Here is a 19,711-nt window from a genome sequence, read left to right on the forward strand (position 1 = left end):
GCGGTTAGCGCAGCTAACCGCTTAAAAAAATCAAAAATGTTTCAATACTGAAAAGTATTTAATACTAGCAATCTATTCTTGTGTGCAGAGAGGCTATCTGGCTGTGAAGTTATCGAAGAGATGTAATCCATGTATATAGCTTTAAAAGTGTTTCTCTTGAATTTGTAGCCAAACACAGAACATAGGTTTCCGAGTAAATATCTAAACATGTATATATACTTACAAGTTGTTCAGAATATATTGTTGTACTGGGTGAAATACTGGGAAAGGGCGCTATACCTCTTATAATATTCCCCTGAATGTAGAAAATCTCAAAGCATTATACAACCAGAACAAAACTTTATGTTGCATTTTCTTTGCTCCTGTTCGATACTCGAACCAACACAGTCTTTTCCCCCGTTCTGTGGTACCGGGTTGTTACATGTCCGATTTCGAGTTCTCTCCTGAATTCCGTTTCCACAGCTTGATGAGCATTGTGTCCATTCACTGTATGGACCATAAATGGACCATCCACCAGGAACTTGTTTGAAATTAAGTACATACATGAAAATACTTTTATTTAAAATTTTCTCCAGGAGAATAAAAAAAAAATAAGCGGATCAATATCAAATTTATTAAATTGAATAATTATTTAACAATATTCACAAAAATGTCCGCATTTCAAATTGTTTTAAGTATGTGCATTTTATACCTGGACAACCTTGTCCTCTACATTGCTTGTTTTCTAATCTCGTGCTACGTCCCATACAGGGTTTACCACCATAAAGAGGAGCAGGTTCGGAACACGTTCGGAATAAGACACGTGTTTGGACTCCATTGCTACAGGATACGGAACACTGACTCCAGTCACCATATGGAACAAATTCTGACCACCCACCGTTGACTTTAGATACATGTAAATGTGTTACATTATAAAACGTTTTCATGAATATTGTACTCTTACTACAAAATAACAAATTAAACACTTATTTAGAGAATTGAAAATTGAAAGCGTTCTGTCATACCCGGGCAAGGACTCAAATTACACACTCTTTCATCAGTGTATATATTTGTCCCAGTGCAGTTTTGTCCTCCGTTTTGTGGTTTCGGATTATCACATTCCCTCTTTTTGTTTCGCTGTTCTTTCCCCTTACCGCAGGTGACGGAACAGATTCCCCACTCGCTGTAAGGACCGAATTCTGACCAGTTCCCATTAACTTAAGTATAAAATGCAACTTTATTGATTTTATTTAAAAAATATAATGCAACATGAATTACTCAATTAAACTAAATGTTTCTTTAAGAGTCAGTCCGCGAGAAAAACGAAGAACTGTCCAAATCGAAGGTTGTCATATCTTAATGAAATTTGGTGGGTAGGTTGACTTAATAATATGTTATTCAACCAAAAGTCTCTATCGAGACTGAAGCTCTACTGGTTTGTAATTATAGGAAAGGAAGAGAAAAGTACTTACACAGTTGGAAATTGAAACTTTTCAACAGCAATAAATGGAATAATGATCCTTGATTAAGTCTCTTTATGTTCTTAGTGTAGTCTACTTGCATGCCACATTATATTATAATCAGACTAAAACTGTATTTGGAGTAGCATTTTGAGAGTATTTAACAGAATTTCTATTTTTAGTAACCATGGCAACACCGTTCATCGAAATCAAAAACTGATATACAGAATTATGAACCTTAGTGTAATCTACTTGTGGGCCAAGTTATATTGAAATCAGACCAAAACTGTAGGAGGAGTGGCATTTTGAAAGAATTTTACAGAAATATCTATTTTTAGTAACAACAGCAACACCGTTCATCGAAATCAAAAAATGATATACAGAATTATGTACCTTAGTGTAGTCTACTTGTGTGCCAAGTTATATTGAAATCAGATCAAAACTGTAGGAGGAGTGGCATTTTGAAAGAATTTTACAGAAATGTCTATATTTAGTAACAACAGCAACACCATTCATCGAAATCAAAAACCGATAAACAGAATTATGTTTCTTTGTGTAGTCTTCTTGTGTGCCAAGTTATATTGAAATCAGACCAAAACTGTAGGAGGAGTAGCATTTTGAAAGAATTTCACATAAATTTCTAGTTTTAGTAACAACAGCAACACCATTCATCGAAATCAAAAACCGATACCCAGAATTATGTTTCTTAGTGTAGTCTACTTAAGTGCCAAATTATATAGAAATCAGACCAAAACTGTAGGAGGAGTAGCAATTTGAAAGAATTTCACAGAAATTTCTATTTTTAGTAACCACGGCAACACCGTTCATCGAAATCAAAAACCGATAAACAGAATTATGTATCTTAGTAAAGTCTACTTGTGTGCCAAGTTATATGGAAATCTGTAGGAGGAGTAGCATTTTGAAAAATTGTTTACAGACGGAAAGACAGACTGACAGAAGGACGGACGACGGACGCATTACTATCGCATAAGCTCTTCTTGTCTCTGACCAGTAGAGCTAAAAATGACCAAAAAATTCCCATCATCAAACATGGCAGCCGTAGGCAGCGCCAAATCCTTTTTGCACATTTAAGTGCAATTGCACTTAAAAAATTCAAGGAAAATGGTATGTTGTGAGATGTGTATTGTTTCATTATGTATATAATTAGTAACATTAAGTTTCTTGAACGTTCCAGAGTGGTCAACATGTTCGGTCATTTTATCTAGAACATTCTTAAATTTTGTGTATGTCCAGATTGTTCCAGTAATATCATGTTTTAACAATTTCTAGAATATTCTAGATTTATGATACTGTATAAATACCCTGTCAATTCGATGCATAGATATACTTTGTCGTATAAGCACTATTGAGAAATAACTGGGATATATTTTCACTGGGACATTGTGTTCAGCAACTGACACTCTGATGTATGTATTTTTAGATTCTTGCTAGGTTTGTACTTTATGTTTGATATATTTATTATATATTACTGTAAATAAATTATTGTTAAGTTTAAATTGTGTTATTGATCTTTGCTGGCATTTCGGGTAATTCTGACCCATAACAGAATTGGGGGCTCGTCCGGGATAAAGAAATTTTTGCACTTTTGCAGTTATTTGACAGAATTTTGTTTATTGAACCGTTAAATTTGATTATAAGCCAGCAGAAATCAACATGGTGTTTTCGGTCACAGACTTTCTTAGTTCACCAAGTGTTCAGGTTTTTGATACGTTAAAAAAGGATGACTTGATCGCATTAGGTTTGCATTTTGGGTTAGATGTTAAATCCTCTCAGAGAAAGCAAGACATTAGAATTAAGGTTGCAAACAAACTAGTAGAAGAAAACGTCTTTGAAAAATACGATCTTCCAGAATATACAATTAAATCAGAGTTAGGCTCTTATAAAATGGCAGAATATCAGTTTCAAGTAGAGTTAGAGAAAATGAGATTAGAAAGAGAAAAATTAGAAAATTAAAGAGAAAATGAAATTAGAAAGAGAAGATCGAGAAAAAGAAAGAGAAGAGCGAGAAAGAGAAAGAGAAGAACGAGAGCGTGAACGAAAATTTGAATTAGACAAATTAGAAAGATAAGAGCGAGAAAGAGAGCGTGAAATGAACTTTGAATTAGAAAAATTAAAATTACAGCACCAACCAGAACCGTCAGTTGTCAAAACTGAATTTGACGCAGCAAAAAATATCAGATTAGTTCCAAAATTTCAAGAAAAATCTGTCGACAAATATTTTCCCCAATTCGAAAAAGTCGCAGAGAATCTTAAATGGCCACGAAATGTTTGGTCAACGATGTTACAAAGTGTACTGGTTGGCAAAGCAGCTGAGGTATACTCTGCACTAGGGGTAGTTGAGAGTTCAGACTATGAGAAGGTCAAAGCAGCAATATTAAAAGCATATGAATTAGTACCTGAAGCGTATAGACAAAAGTTCAGAAAGTATAGAAAGTTTGATAATCAAACATTTGTTGAATTTTCACGAGAGAAAGAAGATTTATTCGATCACTGGTTTAGATCTAAGAAACTTGATAAAACCTTTGCTAATTTGCGCCAAGTCATCCTAGTAGAAGAGTTTAAGGAATGTGTTCCTCAAGATTTGAAAACACATTTAGATGATAAGAATGTTAAAACTCTTGAAGAGGCAGCAGTCATATCTGATACTTATGCTCTGTCTCATAAAAAGAATTTTGTATCAAGATCTCAGACTAGCAGTAATTCTACCAATTCAGACACATATAAAAAGAGTGGTTCAGGGTCTCAGTCTTTCACAAGTTTCCAGTCTCCATCCCAAGGTGGTTCTAAGTCCGGTCCAGGACGTTTTGAAGGATCTTCTGGAATAGGGTCGCTTCCTACTTGTAGTTATTGTAAGAAAAAGGGTCATCTGATCAGTGAATGCTTTAAACTTAAGAGAAAAAATGACTTTGATAAAACTCAACCACACGCTTGTGCGGCAGTTAGAGGTGATAGAGAAGCCTTAGTTTCCATTTGTTCTGACACTCCTGATATCCAGGGTTCACAGTCCAGTTCTATTGATTCTATGGAGGATTATAAGCCCTTTATGTCTCAGGGATTTGTTTCACTCGGTGACTCTAGCGAAATTAAACCTGTCCAGATTTTGAGAGATACTGGTGCTGCACAGACGTTATTGTTAGAGGGCGTGCTTCCTTTGTCTGAGCAGACTTCTACTGGTGGGTCAGTTTTATTACAGGGTGTGGAGCTAGGCGTCATTGATGTTCCCCTGCATAGAATTAGTTTGAAGTCAGATTTAGTTACTGGACCTGTTATCGTAGGTGTTCGACCTACTCTTCCCGTTCCAGGCATTTCTTTGTTGTTAGGCAACGATCTAGCTGGTGGAAAAGTTGTACCAGATCCTATAGTTTGTGAGAAGATCACTCCAGATGTCATGTATAATGATGAAGATGATGACATATATCCAGCCTGTGCTGTTACTAGAGCGATGGCCAGAAGACGAGAAATGGAGGCAGACCATACTCAAGCCTTTGACGAGACGAATTCCTCTGTTGATATTGATTTGAATGACACTTTCTTATCTGACCTTGATGACACTCAAACAAGCATGGAACCACACAATATCAAGAAGCAAGAGAAGAAAGAACTTTTACCAAAATTTGGTGAAGATGAGTCAAATCTACCAGAAAGCCAAGACAAGGATATCATAAGCCGAGAGCAGTTACTTTCAGCACAACATAAAGACCCAGATATCATCCAACTTAGCAAGAGGGCACTTCCACCAGAAGAGGCCACTAAAGTTGAAGAATGTTTCTATATGAAAGATGGTATCCTTATGCGAAAATGGCGACCACCTGACGCTTCCGCAGATGAAGTGTGGCGTGTTGTTCACCAAATAGTGGTACCAGCTGATTATCGTCAAGATGTAATGAGTTTAGCTCACGATACACCTATGGCAGGTCATTTAGGTATCAATAAGACTTATAATAGGATTTTGAGTCATTTTTATTGGCCTAAGCTAAGAAAGGATGTTTCGAAGTTTTGCAAGTCATGCCATGTCTGTCAGATGGTAGGTAAACCAAATCAGAAAATACCATCTGCTCCTCTCCAACCCATTCCAGCTTTTGAAGAACCGTTTAGTCGAGTGTTGGTGGATTGTGTAGGACCTTTGCCTAGGACTAGGTCAGGAAACCAGTATTTACTTACCATTATGTGTACATCCACTCGATTTCCTGAAGCCATACCTCTTAGGAATATAAAGGCAAAGAGCATAGTTAAGGCCCTGACCAAGTTTTTCAGTTTTGTAGGAGCACCCAAGGCAATTCAGTCGGATCAAGGCTCAAATTTTATGTCGGGGTTGTTCCAGCAAGTCATGCATGAGTTGGGTATTAGGCAGTATAGATCAACTGCTTATCATCCTGAGTCCCAGGGGGCGCTAGAACGTTTTCATCAAACCTAAAAACAATGCTGAAGACCTATTGTTACCAGTATGAGAAAGACTGGGATGAAGGGGTTCATTTTGTACTATTTGCTGCACGAGAAGCAGTCCAGGAGTCTCTTGGGTTCAGTCCTTTTGAATTGGTGTTCGGTCATACAGTTAGAGGTCCTTTGAAATTGTTGAAGGAAAAGTGGCTGACTGAGACTAGTGATCTTAATCTTTTAGATTATGTGTCTGATTTCAAAGAAAAACTTTACAATGCTTGTAAATTAGCACAAGAAAATTTGAAGAATTCTCAGATGAAAATGAAAATGTGGTATGACAAAGATGCCAGAAATAGGGTGTTTAAGCCAGGTGATAAGGTTCTTGTATTTTTACCTATTCCTGGTCATCCTTTACAAGCCAGATTTTATGGCCTTTATGAAATTGAAAGCAAGATCAGTGATGTAAACTATGTAGTTAAGACACCAGGTCGACGTAAAGAGAAACGGGTTTGTCACATTAACATGTTAAAAGAGTATTTTGAAAGGTGTGACCGAAATTCTGTAAAACCAGTTTCCACTTTAGCCAATGCTAAGACTGTTCAAAATTGTATTGATAGTGATACGAGTGTAGAAATGAATGAGAAAGATTGTAATTAGAGTGTGCGCTTGAAAAACTCAGAAATTTTGGCTGATTTTGATGCCAAACTTGGACATTTGAACATTCACCAAAAAGAACAAGTTAAAAACTTGATGAATGAGTATCATCAAATCTTTTCGGATGTTCCAAAGAAAACTAATGCAGCTTGTCATGATGTCATAGTGAGTGACGTTCTGCCTATCAAACAACATTCGTACCGTCTGAATCCAATAAAATTGCAGTACCTAAGAAGGGAAGTGCAGTACATGTTGGACAATGACATTGTTGAACCTAGTAAAAGTGATTGGAGTTCACCGTGTATTCTTGTACCAAAACAGGACGGTTCGTACCGATTATGTACAGACTTTAGAAAGGTGAATTCTGTTACCAAAACTGATTCATATCCAATACCTAGAATCGATGACTGTATTGACAACATTGGAAACGCGAAATTTGTCAGTAAATTTGACCTGTTGAAAGACTACTGGCAAGTACCGTTAACAGAAAGAGCAAAAGAAATATCTGCTTTTGCTACATCAGATGGACTTTACCAGTATAAAGTAATGCCTTTTGGCATGAAAAACGCACCGGCTACATTCCAAAGGATGATTCACTCCCTTCTTCAAGACCTCGCGGGATGCGAGGCCTATATTGATGATGTCATCATATACAGCAACACATGGGACGAACATATCCAAATCATGCGTGCTTTATTTGACATTTTAGCTAAAGCAAATTTAACTGTAAACCTTAAAAAGAGTGAATTTTGTCATGCTTATGTAGAGTATTTAGGTCATAAAGTAGGTCAAGGTTATGTTACACCCATACTGGCTAAAGTGGAAGCTATTGCAAAGTTCCCGATTCCTACAAACAAGAAAGAATTAATGAGGTTTTTGGGCATGGCTGGGTTTTACAGAAAAATTTGTCCAAATTTTTCCTCAGTTGTTAGTCCACTTACAAATCTTTTACAAAAGAGGGTTAACTTTGAATGGACAAAGGACTGTGAAAAATCCTTTCATAAAATTAAATCTGTCCTTATGAGCAACCCAGTTCTGTCAACTCCAGATTTTTCTAAGCAATTTAAGCTTACTGTTGATGCTAGTGATGTTGGAATCGGGGCAGCTTTGTTTCAAGAACATAGTGATAAGGTAGATAGAGTTGTTTCTTATTTTTCAAAAAAACTTACAAAATGTCAACGAAATTATTCTACTATTGAAAAAGAATGCCTTGCTTTGTTGTTAGCTTTACAGCATTTTGATGTTTATTTGAATGTTACTTTGCATCCAATTCTTGTGTATACTGATCACAACCCCCTGACATTTTTGCATAAATTGTCAAACAAGAATCAAAGACTGACTAGATGGAGTTTGTTGTTACAAGAATACAACATAACAATTAAGCATATCAAAGGCAAAGACAATGTTATTGCAGACGCCTTGTCAAGAGTATCGTAAACATACTAGATTTTGTATTAATGTACATGTTTTACAATTTAAGTTTTTTCATTGACATTCAAACTTTTTAAGGGGGGAGGTGTTGTGAGATGTGTATTGTTTCATTATGTATATAATTAGTAACATTAAGTTTCTTGAACGTTCCAGAGTGGTCAACATGTTCCGTCATTTTATCTAGAACATTCTTAAATTTTGTGTATGTCCAGATTGTTCCAGGAATATCATGTATTTACATTTTCTAGAATATTCTAGATTTATGATACTCTATAAATACCCTGTCAATTCGATGCATAGATATACTTTGTCGTATAAGCACTATTGAGAAATAACTGGGATATATTTTCACTGGGACATTGTGTGCAGCAACGGACACTCTGATGTATGTATTTTTAGATTCTTGCTAGGTTTGTACTTTATGTTTGATATATTTATTATATATTACTGTAAATAAATTATTGTTAAGTTTAAATTGTGTTATTGATCTTTGCTAGCATTTCGGGTAATTCTGACCCATAACAGGTATAATTCACATTTGACTTATTTTACTCAAAATTAAACTTGCATTTCCATTAAGATTTTTTAAAGTTACATGAGATTATGTTCTTTCGAAATTGATATTTGTTATCATCAAATATGCAATATATCAAAGAACAGACAGCTCTTGAAAATTGGCATTATGCCAATTTTCAAGAATTGCCAAAAATATTACAAATTTAATGCCCCAAATTTTCCAAGACCAATCTTTGAAATTAATTATTTTGATTTTATTGTACAAATATAACTCTAAACATTATCTTTTCAAGATATTGAGCTTGGGAAATAATAAATAATTAAGATATGGGGATTTACAAATTGCCAATTTTCGGGAAAAAATGTTCAAACTCAATTGGGTTACAAAGTCAAATATAGTACTTTAAATCATAAACAATTGTCGTTCAATATTAAGCCTTTTACCATTTTTTTTTTTAAATAATAATTTGGATTGAAAAAAAAATTTAATTAAACTAAATTCTCAGAAATGACTCCTAATATGAAGATTGGCATTTTGCCAATTGTTTAGAAATGAAAAAAGCATAATAAATTGTATTGGCTTACTTTCAATTTTTCATCAATCACATAAATATTCATATTCTTTACAATTTGTAAGTTAGTTTCTATTTAATTAATAAAAGGGAAAGCACAAGTATTTAAATGCAAACGGACTCTATTTCAGTATCATTCATATGAATTTTAAGACTTGAACATATAAGATTTGCGCCATCAGTAAGTTGTTTGCTTTCTGTCAATTTTAAATTGGCACAATCTTATAAAAATACTGACAGCAGATGTTATACAAAATACTCCATAAAGGAGTTTAAGAAAATGAAAGATGCTGGAGTTTAGTCTTATCCCAACTCCCGAATCAAACAATTGTCATCTTTTTTTCGCTTGGCAAATTCTTTTCAGGTAAGTTTAATTTTACACCCCCTCCCCCTCGACCCTTTCAAAATTGTTTCTACGTCACTGCTATGACTGCGATTTTCGTGAATAAGAGATTTTATGAACATTAATATATCAACTTATATTTAAGAAATAAAATATCATTTTTAGAGTGTCATTGGGATATGACATGAAGTCGGTCACGTGATCAAATTCTATAACCCGAAGGGCGTTATAGTAGATTTGATCACGTACCAACTTCATGTCATATCCCAATATTTACATTTGCAAATGTTTCCCTTATATTACATTGTAAAAAGGAATGCGTATCTATTTAAGAAATAAGGTATCATTTTTTGAGTTTTATTGGGATGTAAAACGGGTTGGTCACGTGATCAAATCCCATAAAGCCCGAAGGGCTTTATGGAAGATTTGATCATGTGTCGGGTTGGCACATGATCAAATCTTCCATAAAGCATCCAATAAAACTAAAAAAAAATGATACCTTATTATTTATATTTGTGACTTGTTCATACTTTAAATTTGCCTGATGGTGACTTTTAACGTGTGAAATGCATTATTTTTCAAACCCAACGGCATGTATGTAATCCACTGAACGCGCATCGACCCTTTAGGACGTCACTGAGAAATTACGTCGAACGTTTATCCATACGAACATCTATGACCTCTTGACCCCGTACCTGTATTTATACAGTTATAAAAACGCTTGCTTTCAGTAGTGTTATATAAAGGAAAACATTTGCAAATGTAAATATTTCTTAAATAAATACAGGTACTGGGTCAAGAGGTCATAGATGTGCGTTTGGATAATTGTTTAACGTAATTTCTCAGTGACGAAAAGAAATTGAGCAACAACTGAAGATTAATCCTCAAATCTTAATCTTCAGTTGTTGCTCAATTTCTTTTTAGTTCCTTTTATTTATTTATTTAATTATTTTGGTATTGTTCCTCTGTTTTAAGTTTATTTTGTTTTGTTTGCTTTAAAAGTGAGTAAATTTAGTAGTCATAAATTTATAGTATTAAAAATATTCTTTTAACTAAACAAATTTGCTATATTTTTATCAAAATATAAAATATTTTTATCAAATATATAATTCATAGACTATATTTTTAGAGCATAAGTGCTACTTGGACACTCATTTATATTTATTTTCTGTGTTTGTCTTATTTATATGCATGATATATATGTGCTTTCTGTGTCGTTTTGTGTGTATATGTGTAAATATTGCTTGTTGTGATGCATGACAATGTAATGTAAATATAAGTAATAAGGTATCATTTTAAAACATCTATTGGGCTATAAATACGGGTTGGTACGAGATTAAATTTATCATATTCGGGCTTTATGGAATTTAATCTCGTGACCAACCCGTATTTATATCTCGATAGATGTTTAAAAATGATACCTTATTTCTTAATTGACACTCTAAAAATTATATTTTATTTCTTATATTTATATTTTTATTTCTATTCACATTATAAAGATAAAATGCCCTATTTAGACTTTGTTATTGATTGCAACATAACGTATAAATACAACGTCATATGACGTCACAGTCAGGACTTTCCAAATGTCTCGTGCAGTTTGCTTTCCATACGCAAGAAAGTCTGATCATGTGACCAACTGCATGTCATCGAAAATTGAATTTCATTTTTTTTAGTATTGTCATATAAGGAAAGACATTCGCAAATGTAAATATTAAATAATGGTAGATTGAATTTATGAAATATATATTGTTTATAAATTTGTGTATTTAAAGTGATTTGATATAAAATAAAAAGTATAATACGTTTTCCATTCCTCATTTTAGCAACACCCCTCAAGAACCCCTCATTTTTCATTATTTTATCCATTTCAATACTAGTATAAGTAGTATGTAAATTGTGGGGAGGTGAATGGGATTAGACGATTGGGTACTAGATTCACTCGTATATTTAAAACCTGACCTTTAAAATGAATTTATTAATCTTTTCTTGACTGACACGCCCCCTCCCCCAACTGTTTTCAGTGGATACATATAACATTTAAAAAAAACAATTTATCTTCAAAATAAAAATCTGTCTGTAATGGTATTAATAATACTATTATGGTTATTCAGAAAAAGTATCAAATATTAATTTGCAAAGTCTTATACAATTTTATTAATAATGTTATGGAAATAATTTTGACAAAATTTCATAGCCCACCCCCCCCCCCCCCCCCCCCCCCCCGCCATTGAATGTATATGAATCCAGCCTTTTATCATGTTTATAGATGTTAAATTCAAGCCAGTTTTAAATTGTTACCACTTTGTACTGCAAACTGGCATCAATTTTGCCTGCAGTAACGGCTCATGTTTTCTTTTTCTTTTTTAAATTTGGGGGGGGGGGGGTAAGTACCCTCCCCAGAATAATTTTGCCAATATACATCTTGGATTGTCCTATATCGCTGGGGTACCTATATCGGTGGCATCTCCTTTTGATGTGATGATTTTTTAATTGGAGATCTGACTTTATCCATATATGAATGTTAAGTAACAGTCAGTAGTTTAAAGTATGTAATGTAAAATTAAAAATATTCCTAGGAATGACGGTGTTTGGTTTACTCATAAACACACTAAATTTATGAAACGTAAACAATTTGCATGTTGATTGAAATGACCAATTATTTTTGAATTTGTTGAGAGTATGCAATCAAATACCTGTATGCATTCTTATGTTTTCTCAACTGATGACAAAACAAGTTTCTAAGACACTCAGAAAACTACGTACGTTTATATTGAAAATATATGATTTTAGTTAGTCGGTCCTCCATGATGATTTTTCCCCTCGCTTATTTAATACGTGTTTTTCTTTTTTCTCTTCCTTTTCATATTATGATTATGTATTTATATCATATACTTGTGTCCCTGACCTGAATTTATATGTTGTAAATATTCTTCATTGTCCTCGCGTACCTGAAATGGTTTGAGTGAATAAAATGATCTTGAACTTGAACGGGGCCAGATGCCATCAAATGCAAATTTTTATTAAAAAAAAAAATATCTCTTATTATTTGATTTAATTTCCTACATTCATATTGTACTTGTTAGGAAAAATTTTGTAACTGTTAATTACCACGAAATACATGTAGATTCCTCGAGGACAGAACCCTTTAGAAAACATAGCTACTACATGTATATGCTTGTTCCCCAAATAAAAAAAAAACATCTGATGACCTTTTATTTTTTTTTTTACTTTCTATGGAATTCTTGGTATTTGATAATGTAGGTTGTCCCCACTCCCGCACACTGAAATGGCTTCCTATGGGCCTGCTATTTGTTTATTCAAGCTAGGTTCTATATTACGGCGCCGCTGGAGGGCCAGGTAAAAAAATATTTTTATTTGTTCGGACAAATTGGAAATTCGTTCGGACAAATTAGTTATTTGTTCGGACGAATTAGATATTCGTTCGGACAAATTAGAAATTCGTTCAGACGAATTAGTTATTTGTTCGGACGAATTAGATATTTGTTCGGACAAATTAGAAATTCGTTCGGACGAATTAGTTATTTGTTCGGACGAATTAGATATTCGTTCGGACGAATTAGAAATTCGTTCGGACGAATTAGTTATTTGTTCGGACAAATTAGATATTCGTTCGGACGAATTAGAAATTTGTTCGGACAAATAAGTTATTTGTTCGGACAAATTAGAAATTCGTTCGGACGAATTAGTTATTTGTTCGGACGAATTAGATATTCGTTCGGACAAATTAGAAATTCGTTCGGACGAATTAGATATTCGTTCGGACAAATTAGAAATTCGTTCGGACGAATTAGTTATTTGTTCGGACGAATTAGATATTCGTTCGGACAAATTAGAAATTCGTTTGGACGAATTAGTTTTTTGTTCGGACGAATAAGAAATTCGTTCGGGCAAATTAGTTATTTGTTCGGACGGATTAGATATTTGTTCGGACAAATTAGATGTTTGCACATATTATCTTGTAAAGAGAGATATACAATTTGTCTATTCAGGAGCATTCATCCCTTTTTAATAATGCTCTTTGGACCATGACATACACACGTAGCAGCTAGACATGTGCTATTAAAGTCGGGTGTGTTGATTGTAAATATTTGGAAATAATGGTTCTATATCGGTATAAATTATAGGCCTAAAGTCTGCCATTCTGAAAGTATATTATTTGAGAGCCCACTACCGGTATTAAATTCAGAGGGTCAGTTACTTCTTATCAAACTCTTCACTCCCATCCCTAATCTGGTTCTACCAGACCAACTTTTGCTGGTGGTGTTAAATTGGTAACACTGGGGTGCCAGTGGTCAGTTACCGCTTCTTTGAAAAGATGAGATCCACTCCTTAAGGGTTTTATTCCTACTGCAGACAATTGGTACGGGAAAAAATTGGCATTGGAAAAGTAAGCCCCCCCACGAAATAGGACTGTCACCTTTGGGCAACTTTTCCTGAGTTCCCCCCCCCCTTTTTTTTTGCTCGTCAATTTTTCAGGTAGCTATTTTTTTCTCACCCCCCCCCCCCCACACACACTTTCAAAAACGATGCTTCGTGGCTGTATTAATTTATATTAAATAAACTTCGGACTCAAAATATCGAGCCTCTTATTCGAGGTCACAGTCGATGGGTCTAATTTTTTTAAAGGTGGGGCTTACTAGCTAGGACATTTGTATAGTTTTGCTTCTATACCGCTGTTCCCACATTTAAGTATTTTGTGATAAAGGAACAAAAAGAGGGAATCTCATAAGTCCATCTCCAATGGATTCATTCTAAGATCGTTAAAAACTATTTTTAAGTATCTAGATCTATATAAATATTATTTTATATTTAAATATCAGAAAAGCGCATGAATTAAAACATGCAGGTATAATATTGACCAAATTAAACACACGCCCTTTTCCGGGAAAAGGATAAAAAATAGATGAATGCATGTACGTTCCTAGAAAGTGCAGTAAAATTTAAAAACACATCATGATTTAATGCAAGTTAAGCTTCTCAATGATTAAGACAATCGATCGTTTTTAAATAGAGGGACTGAGGAGGGGGTGTTACTTGAAAATATTTTGACTTTCATTCATTCATGATTTATTTTCCCCATAAAAGAGGTTGGTTTCATAATTCCATTTCTATGTGAGTCATTGGCCTATCAAACCTTCGAATTGGTACTCAAATGTAAAAAAGTATAAACAAAATTAAGAAATGCTGAAAGCGAAATCAAATAGTTTTTTCAACTACATGAACCTCTCCAATAAGGGGAGGGGGCTATAAGTATGCTCTAAAAATCATTGGACTAGGGAATATACCAGATTGACCGGTTCACATTTTAATTCACCGGCTCGCGAGTCATAGGAACAACCTGGGATCAATACGAACAGGTTCATTTTTGTGAAGTTTTCTTAATTCACAAAACAGGAATATTTAATTAAAAACTCAATGAGGACCTTTATTCATTTTATACACTGCATATGTACCAGATTGATTGATTGAATGTTTTACGCCGAATCGGCAATATTTCAGCCACATGTCGGCGACATATGTATCAGAAATGTATTTCAAAAATCATTCACATGTCATGATTAATAAATGCAGGGTAGTGAATATGTACATAAAAATTAAAAGAAAGAGATCAACATTAAAACGACTTATCTTCAAAATATTTAATGATAATGTTGTTCATTAAAGTTATTTTACAAAGAATCAAAATAAAATGAAACGCCTTGGTGCAAATCGCACATTAATCGCGGTGTCGTGACAGTTGTTCACAATTTCTCTAATTTTTCCGAACAAATAATTAATTCGTCCGAACGAATTTCTAAATTCGTCCGAACAAACAACTTATTTGTCCGAACAAATTTCTAATTTGTCCGAACGAATATCTAATTCGTCCGAACAAATAACTAATTCGTCCGAACGAATTTCTAATTCGTCCGTACAAATAACTAATTTGTCCGAACGAATTTCTAATTTGTCCGAACAAATATCTAATTTGTCCGAACAAATAACTTATTTGTCCTAACAAATTTCTAATTCGTCCGAATGAATTTCTAATTTGTCCGAACGAATATCTAATTCGTCCGAACAAATAACTAATTCGTCCGAACGAATTTCTAATTCGTCCGTACAAAGAACTTATTTGTCCGAACAAATAACTTATTTGTCCGAACAAATTTCTAATTCGTTCGAACGAATTTCTAATTCGTTCGAACGAATTTCTTATTTGTCCGAACGAATTTCTAATTTGTCCGAACAAATATAAATATTTTTTTACCTGGCCCTCCAGCGGCGCCGTACTATCTTACATTAAAATATCTTAAAATAATTTTTCCCTCTTTCATAGTGCAATAATGCTCCACAAAAACTCCCTAGGTGAGGAAAAAATTATCATACATGACTTTCTTCTTTTCATATTGACATACCTGTCACTTTTTACCCAATAATACTAAAGAGTTCCAACACGGGGAGATAACAATTTAACTCAAGCAAATTGGTAAAAAGGGGCTAAAATAAGCAAAAGAAAGTAATATGAAGTATCCAAATCAGTTATTCCTATTCTAAAAAATATATTAGATTCAGAATCTTCTCTTTTTCATTTAAACATCATAGAAATAATCCAGAAATATGGTAATAGACTGTTATTTAAAATATGTGATATTGTACAGCAAAGTATAGTATTTCAAAAATAATTTACAACATGTAGATATTATTTCCCAAGCTCGATATTTTAATACAAAGTAGACCTTAGATCATTCTTAAAGTAACAGTTAATTTAATTTCAACCTTGGTCTTGATGAGAGAAATGAGCATCTAAAAATGGCTAAAAAATCATACTCATTGATATAGGATCTATAAATAGATGTGTAAAAAATAAAATATTCATTTGAATTAAGTTTTTTCTCATTAATTTTGTAAAATGGACCATGACTTTGAAAATAAAACAAAATTTGAAAATTAACTGCTGAAAAAAAGGTAACTTTTTGACTTGATCAATTTGTATAGATTTTCTATTAAATTTTGTGTGATTTTCGACAAATATGCAAATGAGCTGTTACTAAAAATAGATGCAGGGTTCGCCATTTTTGTGGGTAATCTGACTTCTACCGCAATGTAGAAAATTTTAAGGTACTAAAAACTCCCAAGTTGCAACCTTCCATTTGGACGATTTTTTGAATTTTGCATGGTTTTCTAGCGGACTGGCTCTTAAAATCATATCCTCCATTTCTGGTAGAGCTTTACCTGGACAAGGGTGAGTATTACAGGATCGTGAAGCCCTTTGTCCATAGCTTGATCCTTCACAAGGTTTGCCATCACCATAAGGAGAGGGGTTTGTACAGGTGCGCCTTTCTTGCCCTGACTGTATACCACCTCCACATGTTACTGTACACGACTGCCAGACGTAGGAAAATTGTGTCCAGCCTCCATCAACTAAATGAATTTTAATCAGGTTTTATTTATATGTTAACCATCCTCCTTGTATTGCCATTACATTAATTAAATGTTTACAAAATAACTAGGTACTCTGAAACGTGCATCTCTCTTTAGAAAGTGAAATAATCAATTGTGCACTTGCCTATAACTAGCTACAAAACTGTAACTCTCCGAAAAGAATATTTTTACAGACCGGGGAGCTACAGTTACACCCACTGAAAAAAGTGTACATTTATTGCGCTCAAAAAGTGCAATGTTTACATTTATTGCGCTCAAAAAGTGCAATGTTTATTAATTTAATTTCTCCTAAATTTATTAATTAGTTTTTTTTTTATTTTGTTATTGGGTAACCGGGTATTCGACCGAAAAATGCGGATAGCCGCTTACACTAAAAACTTATGTTAAAACGGGAACTATCAACATATGAAAAGTTGAACATCATAACTTTTTTAATGATATAAAGTAGAGATCCATGGCGTTAATACATACTGTAAAATAGCATATTTTCGTGGGGTCAATTTTTTAAGGTTTGAGGAAAAAATATTGGTTTGTGGGGATTTCATTTCGTGAATTTTAAACTTTTTTTTTTAGCAATAATGCTTATAAAATTTTACATTTCGTGGTGATTTTATATTCGTGGGTCTCTCTTTACCTCTTTAACAACGAAATTAAACCCCCACGAAAATTTGTAATTTTACAGTAGTCTATATATTTTTTTTAAATGTTGTGTACATAAAAATGTATTTTTAAGTGAATTTAAAAAAAAATTACTTGGGTTGACACTTAACTGCCTATTGCAGATAGAATTTAAGAAAAGGCACTGTTAATTGCCAACCATGTAAAATACTCAGTAGCTGAAAGTATCATGTGTTTAATTAGTCCGAATAATCTTAATGTTTTTCAGGGGTTTTTTTAACGATTTTGTGTTAGTATAAATGTAAGAGCTAAGGGAATTGAACTTATATAGTTAAATTACGTTGCTTTTCTTGCTTCTATGTTATGTTTTTGGATTTGTAATTTTTTATACCCCCGCTTGAAAAGCGGGAGGTTATGTAGTAATCGTTAATTCCGTCCGTCTGTACATCCGTCCTTCCGTCCGTCCGTCTGTTACGCTTTGCAATTGGGGTACCCATCTCTTATCCGCAACTCCTCTCATACCACTGAATGAAATTTGAGGAACTTTTCACAGAATCTTTATTACATATTGCCATTGTGCACCTCTTATTTTACCTTTTTGATCCGACACATATTTTGGGTTTTCCGACCACAGCAAAACATGGACTTTGCCATTAAAACTACTAGTATATGGGGGGGGGTAACATTTAGTGAGCTCATCGCTCACAGTACCTCTAGTTTCAAAAATGAATTCAGATGGTTGAGAGTGATAACTTTGGGGGCCTCCCTACAAGTTTATGGTTATCAGAAACATATGCCATTTTGATAATGCACCCAAAAATATAATCATAAAACTAGAGGTACTGTGAGCGATGATCTCACTAAATGATACCCCCCGCCTCCCATATGGTTATAACTGGTGAAAAAGTCCATGTTTTCCTGTGGCCGGGAAACCCAAAATATGTGTCGGATCAAAAAGTAAAATAGGAAATGCACAATGGCAATATGTAATAAAGATTCTGTAAAAGTTGCATCAAATTTCATTCAGTGGTATGAAAGGAGTTGCGGATAAGAGATGGGTACCCCAAAGCGTAACAGACGGACGGACGGACAGACGGAAGGACGGACGTACGGACGGACAGACGTACAGACGGAGGGAATTAACGATTACTATATACCCTCCCGCTTTTCAAGCGGGGGGTATATTTAGGCTCCTCAATGACTTTATATCCATTGGGATTACGCAAGCTAAAAAATCCATACCAGATGCATTGATCATGATGCTGCTATTAAGATATGCAATCAAATATATGTTGGAGCAAAGTACATAAAAAAAATCCCCTCCTTACATTCAAAAGTTTAAAAAACTAGAGGTACTGTGAGCAATGAGCTCACTAAATGATACCCCCCGCCTCCCATATGGTTATAACTGGTGAAAAAGTCCATGTTTTCCTGTGGCCGGGAAACCCAAAATATGTGTCTGATCAAAAAGTAAAATAGGAGGTGCACAATGGCAATATGTAATAAAGATTCTGTGAAAATTTCATTAAATTTCATTCAGTGGTATGAGAGGAGTTGCGGATAAGAGATGGGTACCCCAAAGCGTAACAGACGGACGGACGGACGGACGGAATTAACGATTACTATATACCCTCCCGCTTTTATAAAAGGAGTTTTATTGTATAAAAAGTAGGGGGTCACATTTCTATAGGGGTCATTTTTCAACATGTGTGGTTTTCAATGTGTAATGTGTGTGGAGTCGTAGAATTACTGGTCTGGAGAGGTTTTCTACGTCAAATATTTCGGACTAGTGTTCAATGTGTTGTACATCGAATCTTATGGTCTTAGGACAAGAAGGTGAAAACCAAATTACATGTACGTGTATTTCGTATTTACATGCTTACCTTTCCACGAGGACTGCATACCTTTAAACTGTATTTCTCTATTATTGAAGCATGTAGCATCTGCAATAAAATGAACACAAAATGGGTAAAATAATACTTTCATATATATATTATGCAGTTATTATACTTATACGTAAAACGTACCTGAAAACACAGACATGCATTTTTGCACTAAATTGTATTTCAGTTGAAAATGCCCCCTTTTTACATATCGAGCAAAAAGATCTTGATTTTATTCTGCCCCACACATTTGAAATCTTCAAAATAACGCACATAAAGAAAACGCAATACACTGAAAACCATCCTTAAACTTAACCACATCTACTGTTTACACTCAAAAAATAATGTTAATGAAGGTCGTGCAGTGGAAAATGTTCTCTTTATATATTTGGCATTCCTCTTTATAAA

General features: G+C 34.1%; 1 protein-coding gene across 1 annotated transcript; it reads right to left on the bottom strand.

The window, feature by feature from the left end:
- Positions 1-299: 299 nt before the first annotated feature.
- LOC134238500 (thrombospondin-1-like) lies at positions 300-19,463 on the bottom strand. Its single transcript, XM_062720623.1, has 6 exons — positions 19,448-19,463; positions 19,304-19,363; positions 16,593-16,781; positions 1,005-1,196; positions 692-883; positions 300-520 (listed from the first exon to the last, which is right to left on the bottom strand). Exons 1-6 carry the CDS (start codon positions 19,461-19,463, stop codon positions 312-314), a joined length of 858 nt encoding a protein of 285 aa, XP_062576607.1. The 3' UTR covers positions 300-311.
- Between the last annotated feature and the right edge of the window lie 248 nt (positions 19,464-19,711).

This window comes from Saccostrea cucullata, unplaced genomic scaffold (assembly GCF_032062105.1).
Source record: "Saccostrea cucullata isolate Sc308-1 unplaced genomic scaffold, CSIRO_AGI_Scuc_v1 ctg3316, whole genome shotgun sequence".
NCBI lineage: Eukaryota > Metazoa > Mollusca > Bivalvia > Ostreida > Ostreidae > Saccostrea > Saccostrea cuccullata.